General features: G+C 48.8%; 8 protein-coding genes; 5 read left to right on the top strand and 3 right to left on the bottom strand.

Annotated features, from left to right (window-relative positions):
* Positions 1-323: 323 nt before the first annotated feature.
* Positions 324-1781, top strand: FFUJ_06978 (uncharacterized protein; the record flags this gene model as incomplete). Its single annotated transcript, XM_023577179.1, has 1 exon — positions 324-1781. One exon carries the CDS (start codon positions 324-326, stop codon positions 1779-1781), a length of 1458 nt encoding a protein of 485 aa, XP_023430287.1.
* Positions 1782-2673: 892 nt separating this feature from the next.
* Positions 2674-3457, top strand: FFUJ_06977 (uncharacterized protein; the record flags this gene model as incomplete). XM_023577178.1 has 2 exons in its annotated part: positions 2674-2772; positions 2822-3457. The coding sequence occupies 2 exons, from the start codon at positions 2674-2676 to the stop codon at positions 3455-3457; spliced, it is 735 nt and encodes a 244-aa protein (XP_023430286.1).
* Positions 3458-3788: 331 nt separating this feature from the next.
* On the bottom strand, positions 3789-4675 carry FFUJ_06976 (uncharacterized protein; the record flags this gene model as incomplete). XM_023577177.1 has 2 exons in its annotated part: positions 3789-4185; positions 4233-4675. 2 exons carry the CDS (start codon positions 4673-4675, stop codon positions 3789-3791), a joined length of 840 nt encoding a protein of 279 aa, XP_023431322.1.
* Positions 4676-5425: 750 nt separating this feature from the next.
* FFUJ_06975 (related to bifunctional polynucleotide phosphatase/kinase) lies at positions 5426-6980 on the top strand (the record flags this gene model as incomplete). XM_023577176.1 has 3 exons in its annotated part: positions 5426-5516; positions 5600-6577; positions 6670-6980. 3 exons carry the CDS (start codon positions 5426-5428, stop codon positions 6978-6980), a joined length of 1380 nt encoding a protein of 459 aa, XP_023430285.1.
* Positions 6981-8374: 1394 nt separating this feature from the next.
* On the top strand, positions 8375-10155 carry FFUJ_06974 (related to quinate transport protein; the record flags this gene model as incomplete). XM_023577175.1 has 3 exons in its annotated part: positions 8375-8652; positions 8705-8942; positions 8992-10155. The coding sequence occupies 3 exons, from the start codon at positions 8375-8377 to the stop codon at positions 10153-10155; spliced, it is 1680 nt and encodes a 559-aa protein (XP_023430284.1).
* A 201-nt stretch (positions 10156-10356) lies between these two features.
* On the bottom strand, positions 10357-11550 carry FFUJ_06973 (uncharacterized protein; the record flags this gene model as incomplete). Its single annotated transcript, XM_023577174.1, has 1 exon — positions 10357-11550. The coding sequence occupies one exon, from the start codon at positions 11548-11550 to the stop codon at positions 10357-10359; it is 1194 nt and encodes a 397-aa protein (XP_023430283.1).
* Positions 11551-11855: 305 nt separating this feature from the next.
* Positions 11856-13306, top strand: FFUJ_06972 (uncharacterized protein; the record flags this gene model as incomplete). XM_023577172.1 has 2 exons in its annotated part: positions 11856-12106; positions 12157-13306. The coding sequence occupies 2 exons, from the start codon at positions 11856-11858 to the stop codon at positions 13304-13306; spliced, it is 1401 nt and encodes a 466-aa protein (XP_023430282.1).
* Positions 13307-16172: 2866 nt separating this feature from the next.
* On the bottom strand, positions 16173-16433 carry FFUJ_06971 (uncharacterized protein; the record flags this gene model as incomplete). XM_023577171.1 has 2 exons in its annotated part: positions 16173-16192; positions 16319-16433. The coding sequence occupies 2 exons, from the start codon at positions 16431-16433 to the stop codon at positions 16173-16175; spliced, it is 135 nt and encodes a 44-aa protein (XP_023431492.1).
* Between the last annotated feature and the right edge of the window lie 1901 nt (positions 16434-18334).

Here is an 18334-nt window from a genome sequence, read left to right as displayed (position 1 = left end):
GGTTCTTCTTGGTTGAGAGGCCCGATGAATCGAAAGCAATATTGTTGCCACTGGCATGGAGAGTGCAACTCTAGGCTTCCACCTGGACCGAAAGGAGAGCACTGGCAGCAGTCGAATGTGATGTATTCCCCCTTTACGGCTGCGCAGTCCTTTTGGCAGTGGTAGTCGAACATCTTGAGCGCTGCCAGTGAATAACAAATCCATCCTTTATAATCTCAAGTTCAGTCTCGATCTCAATCTTCTTCTTCTTCCCTCCTCACAAGCTTCCGAGCACTTCACATCTCATTCCATCTACTCTTCATCCTTCTTCTATCTTGACAGCTATGAACAAACACTACCGCAATCTCATCAACAACCCTACCATACTGAAAACCGAAAGAATCAACAACCCGAAGAGTCTCTTGACTACCCTTACCATGTCTGACCGTCTTTCTATCCTCAAGGGTGACAACCTTATTCCTACCAACGACATTCAGCCCGAGACATCTAGTCCTTCCACCACTAACCCTCTCGAACTTCAGACAGTCATTCCCCTGTCTCTCCCATCTTCCCAGTCTGAAGGTATCAACATGGTTCCTAACTACTCCAACCTGCCCTTGGGTCTTCAACCCTCCGTTGTCCCCCCTCGGGAGGATGTCCCTCCTGGACATGTCCGTCTTCTTGGCGGATTCATGTCTCCTGTTGACCCTGCTGAACCCAAGGAGGGCGATGACACTGAGACTAATGTGGATCACTACCCGGGCGGTCCTCTCGAGCCTGAGGATGCCGATGACTTCCCCGGTGAGACCTTTACGGATGATGGCGAGTCTCCGTATGTCCCTTCTCCAATTGCTCCGCCACGCCGTATGCTCTATCTTCGCGATAATCGCACTCCTACAGCTTCAGATGGCCCGGCACCTACACCCTTTATGCAGTATAGTACCCTGTATCAGGCTCTCAACTCTACTTTCCCTCAGTATGTTGGCCCTGAGCACCTTCAGCCCATCGATGCTCCAACCCGACTTCGTATGACGCCTCATCATGCGATCAACACCCCCAGCCCTGACTTTGTTCAGCCCATTATCCCATATCACCCCAAGCCAATCGTGCCTGGATTCCTCCCTGAGCCTATTGGCCCACCTTCAGCTCAATCTATGGCCTACCACCATCCTGAGTCTGTCGTCCCTCATGGCCAGACTCTTGATTCTACCCCCATCCAGAACATGGTCCCTCACCATGCTAACCCTACCAACCCCGAATTTGTGCAGGCTCCTACTGCTCATGACCCGCAAGCTGTTGGTGTTCATCACCCTCAGCGTATCGGCTCCCTGGGCGAAATGCTCAGCCCTTCTCCCAAGGAGGTTCCCACCCCAGCTGCCCGTCGTCGATCGACCCTTACTTTCAACCCATTGGCGGCTGCGTTCACCCCCAGTCCCACTGGTGCTGGCATTTCCAACACTGGGGTAAATGAAACTGCACTTAGCCCTACCCCTACCGGTGCTGGAATGGTTCCTTATGAGGCGAGTGAGTTCATTCATAACCCTGCCGACCTTGGCATGATCGCCTACGAGGAAGCTGGCGTTGAGGATTCCGGTGCAGATGCTAATGTTCAACCTCCTATGGTCGACGCCGTCCAAGAGACCTACAAGAAGATCTTGGCCATTGAGGATGATCGTGATCGTGAGGATGCGATCAACGAATTTTACTACATGCAGGCTAGGCCCTGGACTGATGAGATGACCCGTCTTGAGAAGGAGCAGCAGGATCTGGAGGAGCGTAAGCGACGATTTGCCCGCAAGTAGGCTTGTGAGCTGCTAGATCTTGAGTTTTGCAGTTTGGAGTTTGTGATATGCATTGGACACAGAACATCCTAGAATACTTTGGACCAAGTACGACAGAATGTTTGTTTGGATGACTATTGTTAGAGGATTGTCGCTGTTGAGAATTTCTTGCTGTGGGCAGACTTCTTGTAATAGTAGATTAGATATCTCGGATAGTCAATTGTTTTAGACTAGATCAATGAAATGAAGTCTAAACCTGATAGCTTTGCGCACCCTTTGATGGGTTAAGTGAAATGTCAATGTTGTGTCAAAAGGTCGGCTTCTTGTGATGTGGGTCTCATTGTGACAGAAGCGAAAGGTTCCAATAATCTGAAATGTGAAGATAAATTTTCTATATTAAGGCCGTGTTCCTGTCTGTCTATACTATCGAGAAAAAGAAAGACATCGTGATCATATGCCCGGCTTCAGGGTAACCTCTGGTCGCCGGACCCGAGAAAGTGGATCATCGGCGCCGAGCCTCCATCTTCCGGGCTAGGAAAGAAAGAAAACTCAGGACCTTTGACCCTAAATGACAAAAAGGCTTAGATAAGTTTACATAAACTTAGGATAGGTTTAGGGTGTATTTTACTGAGTCTATTTTAACACCCTGCATCAAGGTCCGGCGTGGTGTTTTCTTGCTCGCCGAGGCCGGGGAGGTCATCACCTCGTCATACTGACGCTTCAACAAATCACAATGAACCTCCAAGAATCTCATATTTACGTACTGCAAGAAATCCCAATGAAACATCCTTTATCAAACAAACTCGCGTTAGTCTATGACGTAATCTTGATCGGGCTATATTTAGAGGCATCAGCCGTTAATCGTCACACTCAGATCTGACGATCGCAAAATCTTAACTTGACGACATTCGAGATGGCCGAAGAAAAGAAAATTCCTGTGACGAATGAGGGCATGGGAAACCCTCTTTCGGCCAAGAATCAGGTCCTCACTGCTGGTGCTGCTGTGACGCAGGTAAATTATCTCTGGAGCGGTTCAAGAGCTGCAACTCATTCGATGGTAGGAGTTTCGACCTGTGAAGCATATCTGCGCTCATCTCAACGCCTTTCATGCGTATGCCGATGATCCCTCTCGCTTCGTGGAAACAAACCACTACTGCGCCCATCTAAGTACGTCCCTTACCAACCGCTCGACTCGATCACTAACCCCAGCAGACGAGGACGTCCGCCAATGTCTCCTCTACGACTCCGACGAGCCCAACGCGCGCCTCATCGGCATCGAATACATGATAAACCCCAAACTCTACGAGACCCTCGACAAGGAAGAGCGCAAGCTCTGGCACTCGCACGTCTACGAAGTGAAATCCGGAATGCTCATAATGCCGAATCGCGCGGTGCCCGAGAGCGCATGGCAAGTAGCTGAGAACTACGAGATGAACCAAGTTGTGCAATTATACGGAAAAGTGTATCATTTGTGGCAGACGGATCGAGGTGATACGCTACCGTTGGGGGAGCCGAAGCTCATGACGAGTTTTACGGGGGATGGGCAGTTCGACTTTGAGAAGCATGTCGGGGAGAGGGATTGGAAGTTTGGAACGGATTGGAGGGTTAAGAAGGAGGCGAGGAAGGATATTCCTAGTCCGGCTGTGCATGAGGGTGAGTATGAATGGTCGACGAGGGATTGCGCTAACGATTTGTAGATGCGGATCAGGCATGGAAGAACAATTGAAGCCTATGGGAGGAGTTATAAATGGAGCCGAGTGAAAGCTCGGAGATGGCCACGGCATAATGAGTTTACGAAATCCAAGCAAGAAAATATAGCCGGCTGAGCGGTTTGATGTGATCAGAAGGTATTGATAGTTAGCGACCATACCGTCTATCATACCGGGTATCATCTATTAATTGAGTGTAACATTATTGTATGCTACGTGCCCCATGTCTCTGCCCGAAATGCAGTCAGCGCCCCGTCAAAAAGCGGGAAGTGGGCAGTCTTCAATACCGCACGCGCGGCTTCTTCTGCTTGTGGACATTCTACTTCCCAACCATCACCTTCTGCGGCAACTGCTGAACCCCCTGCATCTGCTGCATAACCCTGGTATCGTGAACCTTGCGATCGATGCCCCGAAACTCGAAAACGCCGTCGAGCTCTCTACGCACAGATAGCAGCTGATCCTGGGCCTTGCGAATCTCGTCCGGCTTGTTATCCTGGACGACATGTGCCTTGACCTGGAGGAACCATCGCTTCTGCTGATCAACGGGTGTGAGAGATTCCCAGGGTGGTAGACTGGCCATCGGGATGGTAGCTTGCTGTTTTGATTCCATGGGGGTGTAGTGTTCTAGAGGTTGGAGGAAGTAGTGGCGTGTGAGACAGAACTCGATGTCATCTCTGTAAAAGCGGTAAACTTCCTCGATTGTTTCTGTCTTGAATCTGAGCTGTGTCAGTAATAATTGAGCCAATTGGGTGAGTCTTCTTACATGTGATTGTTGTCGCGCATAACTGAAGGCAACTTCTTCTGGTCCCAAAGCTCAACCTTCTTCCGCTGTGTAAGCAAAGGCTGTCCACGCGGCGGATCAGGAAAATCCGTCCACCTCAAGATACCCTGCGTCGCATCGAGATCCATTGGCGAAGCATTGGCTCCCATGTCGCGATCTTTGAGTACATCATATCGCGTTTGCAATATGAAGGATTGTCGTGTCAAGTTCTGATGAAGCTCTTTCCAAAGGAACCCATTGTTATTCCGTATGGGCTTTTCGATAGAGCTCTGATTTGAGATACCCGTGGGGCGTTGAGGGCCTTGGAAGTAGAGGACGCGCTGAATTGATTGCCATGGATCCATGTTTGTGAGACCGCCGAGGACTGCGCATGCTGAGGTGAAGTCTTTGTCCTCGATGAGGGCTGTAAGGAATATCTCGTGCATTTTGGCAAGAGCGAAGAAAACCGTTTGTCTCCGATTGTTTTGAATATCGCTTTGGTGTTGTCTTCTTAGCTTATGTTGGGATTGCGACGATGATCGTGGTTAGAGCGTTGATGCTTGGGGGAGAAGTTGGCTCATGAAACTGGTGAGGGGGTATGTCTTTGACTACTTGTCAATTGACGCCAGTTGGTTCGTCAAGTTCAAACGTTCGCTGTGTCGTCTGTTCGAAAGCTTATACTAAGGCTAGTATATCACTGAGATGATGCCATGTGATGTGTTCAGACGGGATAACTTTGACTGTTGATGAGCATTGCATTCAAAATACCCCACCAGAGCTTTGAAGCTCAAGATTGACTTTGTTCGCCGGCACGTGACTTCGCGACCTTTCACGCGTTAGGACCAAATCCAAGCTAATTGCATGTCTGAATTCAGGGTCCAACCTTTAGTTTCAATGAGATCTGATTCATCGCCAAACGGATAAAGAGTGCTGAAGTTTCAAAACTGTACAAATTAGGAAAGAGGAAATTTATTTCATATAAATTTGGCTTTATTTACTCAACTTTACGAGTATTTGTTCTGATGTTCCGTGTCAACTGCAAGACTGTAGGTTAAGTGCTTGCATTTAGCTGGCTTGGCGTGGCTTTCGTGGTTGGCTGCTGAACCCGACTAACGCCTCGGCATTTCAACGTCCCTCAACAACAACGACGACATATCACAACCCGGCCAGATGCAACCGTTTTGGCCAGCGCAAAAATGCCTTCGAGCGACATACCCAAGCGCAAAGCCTCCGATGCTACTGTTTCTCCGCCGCCCCTCAAGCGCAAAGTTCAGAGCGGCACGACCAGTGAGTGCGCAATCCCAGAATCAGCGTTATTTCCATGCCACAGCATGTTATCGTTAGACGACTAGCTAACATGACCTACCTAGAGACCGCTGTAGCAAACTTCTTTACTCCAGCGTCGCAGAAACCCAAGGATCCTACTGTCTGGTCTGAGCGAAGCCCCAATGACGATACCCCTGCGACTCTCCTGGTCGGCCGATTCGATGGAATCAAGGAAGATAGAACAATAAAGAGGAGGAAGATAGCGGCTTTTGATCTGGACTCGACACTCATCTCCACAGCCTCAGGCAAGAAACATGCAAGCAGCGGGACAGATTGGAAATGGTGGGACAACTCGGTCCCCGCCAAACTTCGAGAGCTGTATCAAGATGGATATCGAGTCGTCATCTTGTCGAACCAGGCAGGGTTGACGCTACACTTCGATCCCAAGTCCAAAGCACCCAAAGCCACTGCGCAGAAACGAGTTTCCGAATTTAAACAGAAATGCAGCGCCGTCCTCAATAGTTTGAACCTTCCGACATGTGTCTACGCGGCGACCGAGCACGATATATATCGAAAACCGAGAACAGGCATGTGGAAGGAGCTCTGCGACGACTACGACATCTCGGAATCCGAGATAGATCTGGGGAATAGCGTATTTGTCGGGGATGCAGGGGGTCGCACCGCAATGTTGGGGAAAGGTCCAGACGGCATGGCGGCCGCAGCTAAAGACTTTAGCTGTTCGGACAGAAACTTTGCGCACAACGTCGGAATACGATACCAGACGCCGGAGGAGTTCTTTCTCGGCCAGAAGCCTCGGAGTTTCGCTCGTGAATTCGACTTGTCCGAGCATCCCTTCGTCGACGATGCTGAATCGGGGAACTCCGTGGTGACCTTTGACAGGACTAACGACAAGGACATCATCTTATTCTGTGGGCCACCCGGGGCTGGCAAATCCACGTTTTACTGGAAATCCCTCAAGCCTCTGGGGTACGAGCGCATCAACCAGGACCAGCTCAAGACACGCGACAAGTGCGTGCAGGCGGCGAGGGAGCATCTCCAAGCGGGTGAATCCATTGCCATAGGTGCGTTTTTCTCCAAATTCTGCTACCCCAGGACTACCCCATTCCCACACCACCCCCTCACCCAGAGGCGCGCTAACACGGTCCCTTTGCAGATAATACCAATGCCGATCCAGAGACCAGGACTATTTGGGTAGAGCTTGCCAAGAAATTCGGCATCTCTATCCGTTGTGTGTGGTTCAAAACTCCTCTCCAAGTCTGCGAACACAACAATGCTGTGCGGGCGCTAAACACGACATTGAATCCCGAGTCAAGACAGATCTTACCCAAGATGGCGTTTACAGGTTTCGCGAGCAGGTTCAAACCGCCACAGATGAAGGAGGGTTTCCAGGACATCACGGAGGTGCAGTTCCAGTTCCGTGGTTCTCAGGACGAGTACAAGATTTGGGGTCGATACTGGACGTGAGAACAAAACCCATGAAGAGAAGAGAATTTATTCCCCAATTTATTCACCTTGGCATCATGTCATCTCCGCATAACGCAAATTCTTTATCATCAGCAGCTCCAAATCCTCATGGGGTAGTTGAGGTTCAAATCGCCTCCGTATGGCTAGCCATATTGGGGAAGGCGAAGCGAAAGACGAGACGAGTTGACATTGCAAGCGAGGACAAGTTAAGTTATGGGGTCTGCTCACCGTATTAGACGGGGGCTCCTGGGGTATACAGGGAGTTTATCTGGCAGCCTGGAGGTAGTGGGTATCACTCCAGCCATCTAGAATGCAGTGAATGTCATCCTTACTCGACAGATTACTCGACCAACCCACACGAACGAGTCTGAATAGAGGAATACGCTCCCGGTCAGTGGAGTCTATCGGTCGTAGAAAAAGAACCGGTCCGAAACTTTTACTAAAGACCACCCAAACGAACGGAGATGATCCTTGGAGACCCAGGGGTGGCCCGGCCTCTAGCTTTATTTGCTTTAAGCTAAATTTTACACTTTGTTTGTATGCTTAATATTCTGAAGATCTCACTGTGAGATGTTAAAAACCTGCGGGGGAATGCGGAGTGATCGTCTCTGCTTTTTGTCTGTGGGCGCGCGTGGCATGATTGCGGAGAGAGATTCTGGACCAGGCCCATTCTTTAAGCAATGTCGCTAAGAGCTTCCAATGTAACGGCAGTTATTCCAACGAACTGTCACTGTCACTGTCACTCTCACTGTTGTAGTTGAATGAATTCTCTTGGTATTGGGGAACAAGACCTCGCTGCTATTCCCGCCTCCAATTGAAGTCGAATGCCCAGCCGGGACGATTTGCATTGGCAAAGCCTTGGCCCTTGGCGAAAAACGTGGTAAACTTGCCGGTAGCGGCTGGGCATCCCACGCCCTACTACAGTACATACCTAGTTGTGTTAGTAACGAAAGCCATTGCCGTGATAATTGATGTCAGACTTTCCCTTTTCTGAACGTGAAGGGGGGGCGAGGCACTTAGCGTCATTGCTAACAACCCTCCACATTTCCTCTTTTCCCTGTGAGAGGTTTCTCCACGGCCGCTGTAACGTTCTAGTGCCCCAAACGATGGAGACTCCGCTATTGGATGACATTTTCGAGGACGGTTAGTGATCATCATGTTGTTTATTTGAGGGATGGGGAAAGTTTAGTGTTTGGGTTCGGTGTAACGAAGTCCGGAGAGAAGAGCGGGGTGAACCAGATCAAACCTGCAAATCTCGTGGGGAAACGATCATTGCAATTTGTATAAAAGGATCCCCAGATTCCTCTTGTCTCTCTCCCTTTCCTACACCAGGCACTTTCTGTCCATCCTTTTCTTCTTTCACCCTTATATCTCTTACCAAGGGCAATTTCATCATGGCTGGAGGCGTCAAGAAACCCGTCAACATCTTCAAGCTGAAGGACTTGGGCGAACCAGCCGGCGCTTTCAACTGGCGTCTCTGGTTTGCCGTTGTGTCGTTTGCTCTGCTCGGTGCGGCGCGAGGTATTGACGAGGGTCTCATTTCTGGCTCATTCAACAGCAAGGACTTCCAGGAGACTATTCACTATGATTCTTACTCTTCCGTTGAGCAGGCTAATATCAAGGCCAATGTCTCTGCTATGGTTCAAATCGGTTCTGTTGGCGGTGCTCTGATGTAAGTCATCCTCTCTGCTAATGACTGGGAATTTGGGTGCTGACTGGTGTAGTGCTTTCATGATTTGTGATCGTATTGGTCGTATCTGGGCTACCCGTGTTCTTTGCACCCTCTGGGCTGTTGGTATTGTTATCTTCATGATCGGTGGTGTCAACGGAAACCTTGGTGCTATCTATGCTGGTCGCTTCATCTGTGGTCTTGGTGTCGGTCAGACTCCTGTCGTTGGACCTGTCTACATCGCTGAGATTGCCCCCGCTGCTGTCCGAGGTCTCTGCTCTTGCATGTTCACTGTAAGTCTACTCCCCTTACCTTTCACATATACATCATCTAACAGTTCAGGGCGCTGTTTACATCGGTATCGTTCTCGCTTACTTCACAAACTACGGCTGCCATCTCAACCTCCCCGATGACTCTCACAACCAATGGCTCGTCCCCACCAGTCTTCACATCATGATGTCCGGCATCATCTTCATCCTCAGCTTCTTCCAATCCGAGTCCCCCCGATATCTCGTCAAGGAAGGCCGTCCCGACGAAGCCGCCCGTGTGCTGGGCCGTCTCCGACAGCAGCCCGCTGATGGAGAGTACATTGTTCACCAGATCACTGAGATCCAGGCTGCTCTTGACCATGAGCTCGAGGCTACCAAGGGTGTTGGCTTCCTTGGCAAGATTAAGGAGCTCATCTTTGTCCCCAGCAACCTGTACCGTCTCTACATGTCCTCTATGGTTCAGTTCCTCTCTCAGTGGTCCGGCGCTGGTTCCATCACCCTTTATGCTCCCGACCTGTTCAAGATCATGGGCATTGTTGGAAAGCAGGAGGGTCTTCTCGTCACCGCTGTCTTCGGTATTGTCAAGCTCATCGCCGCTGTTATCTGCGCTCTCTTCCTCGTCGATGTCATCGGCCGAAAGCGCGCTCTTCTCATCGGTATCACTCTTCAGACCATTGCCATGATCTACGTCGCTGCTTTCCTCACCAAGATCCCCCAGCTCGGTGTCGTCGAGGACTTTGTTCTCCCCGAGAGCGACAAGGGTGCTTCTCGTGGCGCTATCGCCATGATCTACGTCTCTGGTTTCGGTTGGGCTCTCGGCTGGAACTCTATGCAGTACCTCCTGACTGCCGAGCTGTTCCCTCTGCGCATCCGTGCCCTCGCTACATCTTGGGCTATGACTCTACACTTCGCTAACCAGTACGGAAACTCCCGCGCTGTTCCTAACATGCTTCTGTCTGTTTCCGAGGGTGGTATCTCCCCCAAGGGAACCTTCTGGTGCTTTGCCGCTGTCACCTTCGTCGGTGGTGTCTGGGTCTGGTTCTCCGTTCCCGAGACCAGTGGACGAAGCCTTGAGAACATGGATGAGCTCTTCGCGCTTCCCTGGTACAAGATTGGTCTTCACGGTAACAAGAACGCCGAGGAGCTTGACCAGGCTCGTGATGAGAAGCACCGATATGCTGAGGAGAGCCACGCCACTGGCATTGAGCTCGAGCACCAGCGAAAGCAGGATGCTTAAATGAATCGGATATGAAATATGAAATGGTTTAAGCTGTGTCATGAATGGCACTTTTAAGTAGTTATGAAATCTATGAAGCATTTCGAGTATCATGTTATACTCATCTTACATCTTAAGTCTTTCTTGCCAACGGTGACATGATGTGGTGTACCAACTGTGCCTTCATTCCACCTCTTAACATTATTACACAGACCTCCGCCTTCATCCAAAATTGATAATTTGCGTTCCACCACTTGAATGAAATCCAGTGAAAATATTGCACTTCGACACGTCGGCATAAAATATTGGCGCATCCCTTCCGACTTCACTAGTTTCCTCGCTCTCAGCTCGGCTGCTATCATCAATTTGCTTTCTGGGGTTGTCAGTCTTGGGATACTCTTCAATGAGCGCCTTCGTTACCGCAGCCGCTGTTGCCGCCGCGAAGTTCTGCCATCCCTTATTCTTATGGCTATCGGCGTAGTCACATACACCCTTGATGATAATGCACGGGACCTCGTCCCAGACACCAGCACCCTCCATCTCGAATGCGACGATATCATGCGCTCGTGCCAGTCTATCGCGCTCTTCGCCTGATTTGAGGACAGTGTCTCCCGAACCGAAATGGCCGACAAAGACGAATGGGGCTTGAGCCTCTTTCTCGCGACCTGCATTTTGGAGTTTCCAATTCTGGTCGAGACGCTTTCGGGCGATGAGCTGTTTCTCATCACATCCAAGCTCGGAGCACGAAATCTTGCGACTTGCGTCGCACACCTCTTCAGATCCCGAGGTGCAAATATCACAGTCCGATTGATGCCTGTGTCGATATGAGGGAATAAATAGACAGTCCTTGTCTGCTCCAGGATATCGGTAGACCGAAGCTTGGTCCTTCACTTCGGCCCGTGATTGAAGCTCTTCCAAGATGATAGCTGACCTGTCTTCAAGCGCGTCGCGGAGTCTGTTTGTCTCGAAACGCGCAACGAAACCGCGTACATGTCTCGTCGGTCTTGCTAACCGATCATCGATGGAGCTCTTGCTCCTAACTTTGTTGGGGAAAAAATCGTATTCGACGACAGCCTTGCTAATTACAACATCGCCCAGCAAAAGCTCTGCACTAGAATCAGACGTTGGAACACCACCGCAGATCCCAGTTACCAGAACAAGTTCGAGGTTCGGAAAGCTGATGTGAAGGCTCGCAGCCGTACTCGCAGCATTGGCCTTACCCATGCCTGACATGACGAGAACAACATTGTCATCTCCGATTCGGCCGAATGAGTATGAGTTTGTGTCACCGACCGCTCTTCCAGGCTTGATATCCCAAAACTCATCGACAATATGGCCAACTGCTTCATACTCAAGAGGAAGGGCACATATTATGCCGATTAAGAAGTCATTGCGGCTTCTTGGTGGAGCAATCATTGGATCTCACAACCACTGTTTTGCATGTCGAAAAAGGTACAAGGTTTCTGTCAAGTTGAGGAAAATTGAAGCTTTAAGCGCCCGCGGAATGGACGAGATAGAAAAGCATGATAGTGTTTCATCCAGGCTCAATTTACGGATCCTGACCAGGGTCTCGGGCGGCAAGGCGACCACGTCGATTGGCCACAACCTGATCGAATCTGTCTGGGGAGAACAGGACATGCGACGCATGAATTGATTAATATCGCGAAGCCATTTAGAGAAAACATGTTTTTCAGTTCAAACAGAATATCATATTAGCTACAATGGCTGGCCCAAGATTTAACGACCCGGTCTATGGCAGCAACGTTGTGACAGGGATCAGTGCGACAGGTAACGCCCATCAAACCTTCAACTTCAATCAGCATTTTGAGTCGAGACTGTTCTTTTTGTTTCCATATGAGAAGAATGAAGAGTTTGTTCCGCGCACTGAGATATCATCAAAACTTGAGGAACTTCTGCCCAAGGATTCCGACGACTTTCGAAGCGCCGCTCTTTGGGGCCTGGGAGGATCTGGGTAAGCCCACAAAAAACTGCTGTAAGAACTTCACTCACATGAATTGACAGCAAGACGCAAATCGCGCTGGATTTCGCCTATAGTCGATGCAGCAAGAGGAAATGTTCTGTATTTTGGGTTCATGCGGATAGCGAGGTGACTTTTGCCCGAGATTATGGCTCAATTGCAAGCGTGCTGGGCATGAACACTCAAGGTTCTCAGCATGAGCTCTTACAAAATGTACGGCATAAGATTGAGTCATTGCCTAGATGGCTACTTGTTATCGACAATGCCGACGACTTGTCCCTTTTTGGCGTCGGTTCAAGAGTGAGAAACACCAGCAAGATCATGAATTACATCCCAAAAGGCCCAAATGGCACTATCTTATGGATCAGTCGCAATGAAGCAATTGTTGGGAGTCTTGCCGGCGTACGGAGAGGTATAGTTGTCCCGAGGATGACTTCAGAAGAAAGCAAGGCATTATTCGAGTCGACAATGCCTCAATCGATAAGTGATGACGAGCTAGATGATGCTGTTTTGCTGCTTAAAGAGCTGCAGTTTCTCCCTCTCGCTATTTCGCAAGCTGGGGCATTCATGCGAAGAACAGAGACGTCCGTCAGCCAGTATCTTGCTGAATTCAAGAAAGAAACCACGCGTTGGCGCATGCTGAAAGAACCCGAATTTGACAGATACAGGCTACACAACAATTCCAACAGCATCCTTGAAACTTGGAGTCGTTCGATTCACCACATTCGCCAAGAGAACGAGCTAGCACACAAAATTCTACATATCCTTGCCTACGCGGATAACCAGACCATCAATGAGCGGCTGGTGGATGCTGCTGCGGCCTACGGAGAAACAAAACAGGCGGAAGATATGCCCGAGAGTAAGAAGAAAGAAGCGATACGCCGACTCAAGAACTTCTCCTTCCTCATAGAGTACCACATTGGCGATAATGAACGCACTTATGAGATACACAAGCTTGTGAAAGATGCTATACGGTACAATATACGGAGCGAAAGCGTTTTAGATGGATATACGAACAAAACAAAGAAAGACTCCAGTCGTTTGGGAGCATGTATTAAGAGCCGGTTCAGGAATAATGGAAGCAGCAAAGTGGTTACGAGTCAGGGAGAGGAGTACTTTGCCAGCGCAGCAGCAGCTGTTGTCGCGAGGGCTTATTCACCCAAGACTCATCTCAAACCAGCGAAAGCATTCTGAGCTGATAGGGAGATTACCTTTATGATGATATATCAATGAGATGGACTGGATAGTAGAAGCATAGAACGTAGTGCACAAGAAGCTATGTTGGCTGACTGAGAGGTTACTTGGGTTAGAACAGGCTTGTTCGGGGGAGATGAGGGCTATGAAGACGTGAATGACTGCACTAAGAATAATACAGCGTGAAATAATGTTCGAGATCAACTCAGCTCTAGGTGAGTTGCCCAAAGAAACAGCCTGTGGCTGAAGAATAGTTATGCCCGAGATGCTAGGAGGAGGCTTCTCAATACTAGCATAGAGACCTGTCATTTTCACATTGTTCAAGGCAAGCATGTTGGGCACAAAAAGGTTCTAATTCTTATTTTACTTAGACTACTTCTGTTCATGTAAGTCTATTCTAAAGCATTTATCTTAGAGCAAGATCGGGAAATACCATTTCCTGCGAGTGTATGAGCACCTGCGAAGTATCATGTCCCATCCTTCCAGTGTTGGCCCACTCTCCCACAGCAGCCTTCTTATCATAACTGGTTATTCTTCCCAAGTAGTCCTTGTCTTCTCCATCTGGCGTATCCATCTTTGGCGAGGGTTGATTGACTGGTACTCAACCCATCGAGCACCACTTTCCACCTAACTCATCAACTCCCAATGGGATTTGGGGGTGAGTCATCGTGATATATATAATAAACAGAGAAATAATCTGAGGCTAAAGGACTATTGTTCCTTCGTAGCCATCCAGGATAGGCGTAGGTTATAAGTCCCGATGCTAAAGATTTGTGCAGCGACAGCTCTGGGAACTTCGACATCCAAGTACAACCTCTTTACCACGATGATTGATATTGAGTGTTACGCTGATTTCATGAAGGAAACTGTAGTATATGGCTTCAGGTTACCAAACGTTCTGATGATTTTGTCTCCGAACTAAACTGAAGATGACGAACAGAGAGGTATTCACACGCTAATTTATAAGGTGCTTTTCAGCAGAAGAGATTTCACCCCCGTTGCATGGAACTGCATGGGGTGCCCTCTGACGCTCAATACGCTAGATGATAGAAGCAGAAGCCTCCGGAGATCCGTCCATTGAAATTGTAATGTAGGCAAAGATTTCCGGCTTGGTCTGTTCGTCGGTAAAACGAGAGATTTAAAAAGTATTAGAATGAGTTTCTTATGGGTCGAGGCTGTCATAAGACGGAAACACAGAGTTTAAGGGGTATCTGAAACAAGGGGAAGAAGAGTAGAATTCGAGTGGTAACCTCTCTTATCCAACTACTGGGAGGAGCTGTCCGGGGCGTGAGGGTCTTTAGACATTCTTTATCTGCTGTGTGCTGGTAGTACTCTATAACCGGTTATAGGTGAGGACCTGGATGTTTCAAACACTACAGAAGACGCTGTAGAGTACAAATTGACTTGTCTGCTGGCGTGTACGAGGATCCAATCGCAATAAGCTCGTTATGGTCTTGCTCGAATCGGTGGAACGATGTTGTATGAATGACATACTTATCCTCGTGATGTCGATCAAGCTTGATGTGATCCTTGAAGTCGTCGAAGCGCATTCTGGCGGGTCAAATGTAGCTTGGTCTTGGAACTCGGAGTCTTGGGACGTGCCTTCTTGGGTCAGATCCAGAATCGTCTACAAAGGTCGAAAGGCGGCGGCTTGTATATATATAAAGAGTTTCTGGACAGTCCCTGTAGAAGTTGGAGGAGCATTCTTCGCCGACCACAATGCCCCGGACGGAAGCGGCGCGGACACCTACGATAAGCTGTTGGTCTTGAGTTCTGAGAAGGGCTTCTAGGAGGGCATATTTCCTTGGTTTGATCAAAATTTTGTTTGAGCCTGTTGGAATGTGTAGGGGAGGCCTTGACAGATACTGGTCATGCCGGAAGATGCCCAGCTCAGAGTCTCTGCATCAGCATCCATCAAATACATTTAGTGGTAGCTATCGTCCGCCATTCTTTAACATTCCTCCTGTTCTTGAGCCAGGTGGTGAATCCGATTCTTGATCCCGTCGGGTAATTACGCTTCAAGCAAAGCCTTGTGTTGGAGGACTGCACTTGTCGTAAGCACGGCTATCATATGAGTTTGTGTGATCCATAGACGTGAAGGACCTGGGTGTACTGCCGACGGAAAACGTTCGTGTTGGAGTGGGCATCGTTGAGGTGTATGGGACTTAGGTCTTGCGTTTCAGCGATGCCTGTCTTCTATCGAGTGTACTTCTCTTGAAAGAGCTCATAAAAACGGGATGATTTGTTGTGATACTGACACCTGCAATCAACAGCTTGTGAATGCAATGATTTGTCGAAGTGTTGACGTTTGACGCAGCGGAGTACACCCCGAGCATCATGTTCATCGAGTGACACTTAAGAAAGGGGAAAATGTTTTGTTTTGGAGTCAGTGTAAGTTTATACATCTGCCTGGGCTATGGCTAAAGCGCTGTATGATATCGCACAGGTAGAGTTGTATGGTAGTCCCGCTGGCTGCATAGCGGAAGACTTGTGTTGCGAGTGAGATACTTCGCAGGGGTCCTGAATCCAATTTCAAGGTAAAAGAAGTAGGCATATTGAGTGACTGATTCAAAAACGCCGTATTTGCTCGGAGATTTATGTTGGGAAGCCAACAGGGCCCGCGATGCGGAACGCATTCACCTCTGGGACGTGGATAAGTCAGCCCCCCCTCGTCATTAGTCGCGTGATCACGGAGCCACACGATGCTCTGGTCGACGGTCGACTGGAATCGGTAAATCTCACTCATCTTCTCTTTGACGGCCAGGGCACTATCAAAGGTTCATTAAAGCGACGCTGTCCAAGTATATCGACAAGTGCGGGCTGATGGAATCGTCATACCCGTTTGTTTGACAGTCTCGCTGGCCCCTTAACCAGCAACTTTCTGGGCTATTGTTATCCCCAACGATAGTTTAGTCGTCTCAAACCACTGTTTCCGCGTCGTCGAGGGCTTGGTATTCATTGCTTTTGGTCTATGGCGCGACAGCTTCTTCCTCTGGTGCCTTGAGGACAGACCATGGGATTTCGGTAGAGGTTGTGCTAGCCTCCACCCGTTCACGGGCATCGCAATGATGATGATGATGATGATGATGATGATGATGATGATGATGATCTTTCCACGAGGAATCATCTTGTAGGCGTCGATCAAGCTCCTGGGATTGTCGATGATTGCTGAGTATGTTCCCTCGAGGCCGGGGACCTTGGCGACGACATGAGCTGGAACTGGACATCAGCCTTTGAGCTCAATCACAGGTTTCAGCTACATTCTCTGGATCCTCATTAGGATTGAGACCTGGTTCATTATATATATATAGAGTCTAACCTTCAGCCTAAGAGTTTGCGCTTGAGTTCGTCCAATGGTCTTGTCTTGCTATCCTGAGTTGCGTATATAGTAGGTGGCCGAAACAGTTTAGCCACTCATGGTAAATGTAGAGTCAAGGAAGAAGACGGAAACACAAAACTATCGCGTTTCTGTTTCTTTGGAGTTGTTTTCCCTTATTAGTGCTTGATAAATCTCTTTTTCCGTGTGTGCAAAGGTGAGTGCCTTTCCTGGGGTTGAGAAATTACAGGTAATCTCCGGTCTCCTCCAGTATGTCCATGGGAAGCGAGGTGAGAGAAGGCATGGTTTTTAGTAGAGTGTGAGACTGTATATATAAAAAGTCTCGTTTGGCCAAATCCAATCTATTCGTGAAACCGAGTGTCGTTAATAGGGCGGGATGGTGGTTGCATCTTTACCACCAGCACGCTCTGTTATTCTTTCCACCCAGCTTCAATTCCGATGGTGTTCTAGCGATATATAAAGAATGCCAAAACCTTGAACCGGGTATTTTGTAGGCGTTTTTAGGAGAAATGCTTATATTCCCACGGAATCTGCTTCCATAATCATCGACATAAGAGGCTACCACACTCCCTCTCGCACGGCCGAAACAATGAGCAGCTTCGCTGGACATGGCGAGAAGCAGAATCATTCCCCGATAGCCTGTGAGCTTTTGTGGACTGTGAAGCCTGCAGTGAGGAAAGCTAGCGAGTCGAAAACCAGCCCGTTGACCGCCCTGAGAATACTCTTGGCTGCGAGGGTTGCGTCGGTCACGGGGAATTTTGCTATAACTATGTAGGCCAATCATTGTTATCTCCTCAAGATCTTCGTAGTATTCCAACAGAGGATTAGTCCAACGAAGTCCTGTATGATGCTGTGTGTGGTGAGCTCTCTTGCCGGCGGGAGTTGGGTTCCCCGTCACAATCACAGTCAGGACTGCCGACAAGACTGCTATAGTATACAAAGAAAATAGATGCTTCATACTTGCTGGTGAGTATGCTGGATATCGTGTGCATTGGGTGTTCATAGTTAATCTACCCTCTCTTCTCTAAATTCCTTGTTTTGGTCGGTTCCATGCTCTTCCTGATTTTGCTTCGCAAAATACTCATACATAGAAGATGAACATTATAGTAAAGGGCAAACTTATTTGTATAACCACGTGAGACGCAAGGCTTAAGTCCCACATGCTATACTTTAGATTTTGTTCGATAGATGATAAATGTGGAAAGCAGGGCACGCCAGGGTCGATAGCTTTGCCTTCTTGGCATGTTGCGTGTTGCCTGAGCCTCAGTGGGTCGTCTCCCGGTTCTTTTTCAGCCTGTATTTACTTTTCAACACGATACGAACATCATTATATGTATGGAAGTTCATCCCGGGCGGGATCAAATTCTCACTCGGAGGTTCTGTTACTTACATGTCCAGTCAAGGTAAGCAGTGAGACAAGATGTGTCTTTGAACAAGGTATAGTGCGAAATGGTATCAAATCCATTCAAATCCGCCGTGAGAGGGTTGGAAAACCACACAGACATGGTATTGGCTTCCTTAAAACTGCCTCGTTCTTTGCAGAAAGTTTGTGGTTGAGGGCTAATGCTGTCAACCATATAAGCCTCCTCCTCAAACGGAAGATTGAAATTCATGGAGAATGATATTGAAGGTTTAAGGCTGTGTGCAAGACACCAACTCCACGCATTATGCAAGACGAGTTCGGCGAGACA

The sequence above is a fragment of the Fusarium fujikuroi genome, chromosome FFUJ_chr05, assembly GCF_900079805.1.
Source record: "Fusarium fujikuroi IMI 58289 draft genome, chromosome FFUJ_chr05".
In the NCBI taxonomy this organism is placed as follows: Eukaryota; Fungi; Ascomycota; class Sordariomycetes; order Hypocreales; family Nectriaceae; genus Fusarium; species Fusarium fujikuroi.
Note: the sequence above shows the minus strand (reverse complement) of the source record. Positions and strands in the feature narration are given on the sequence as shown.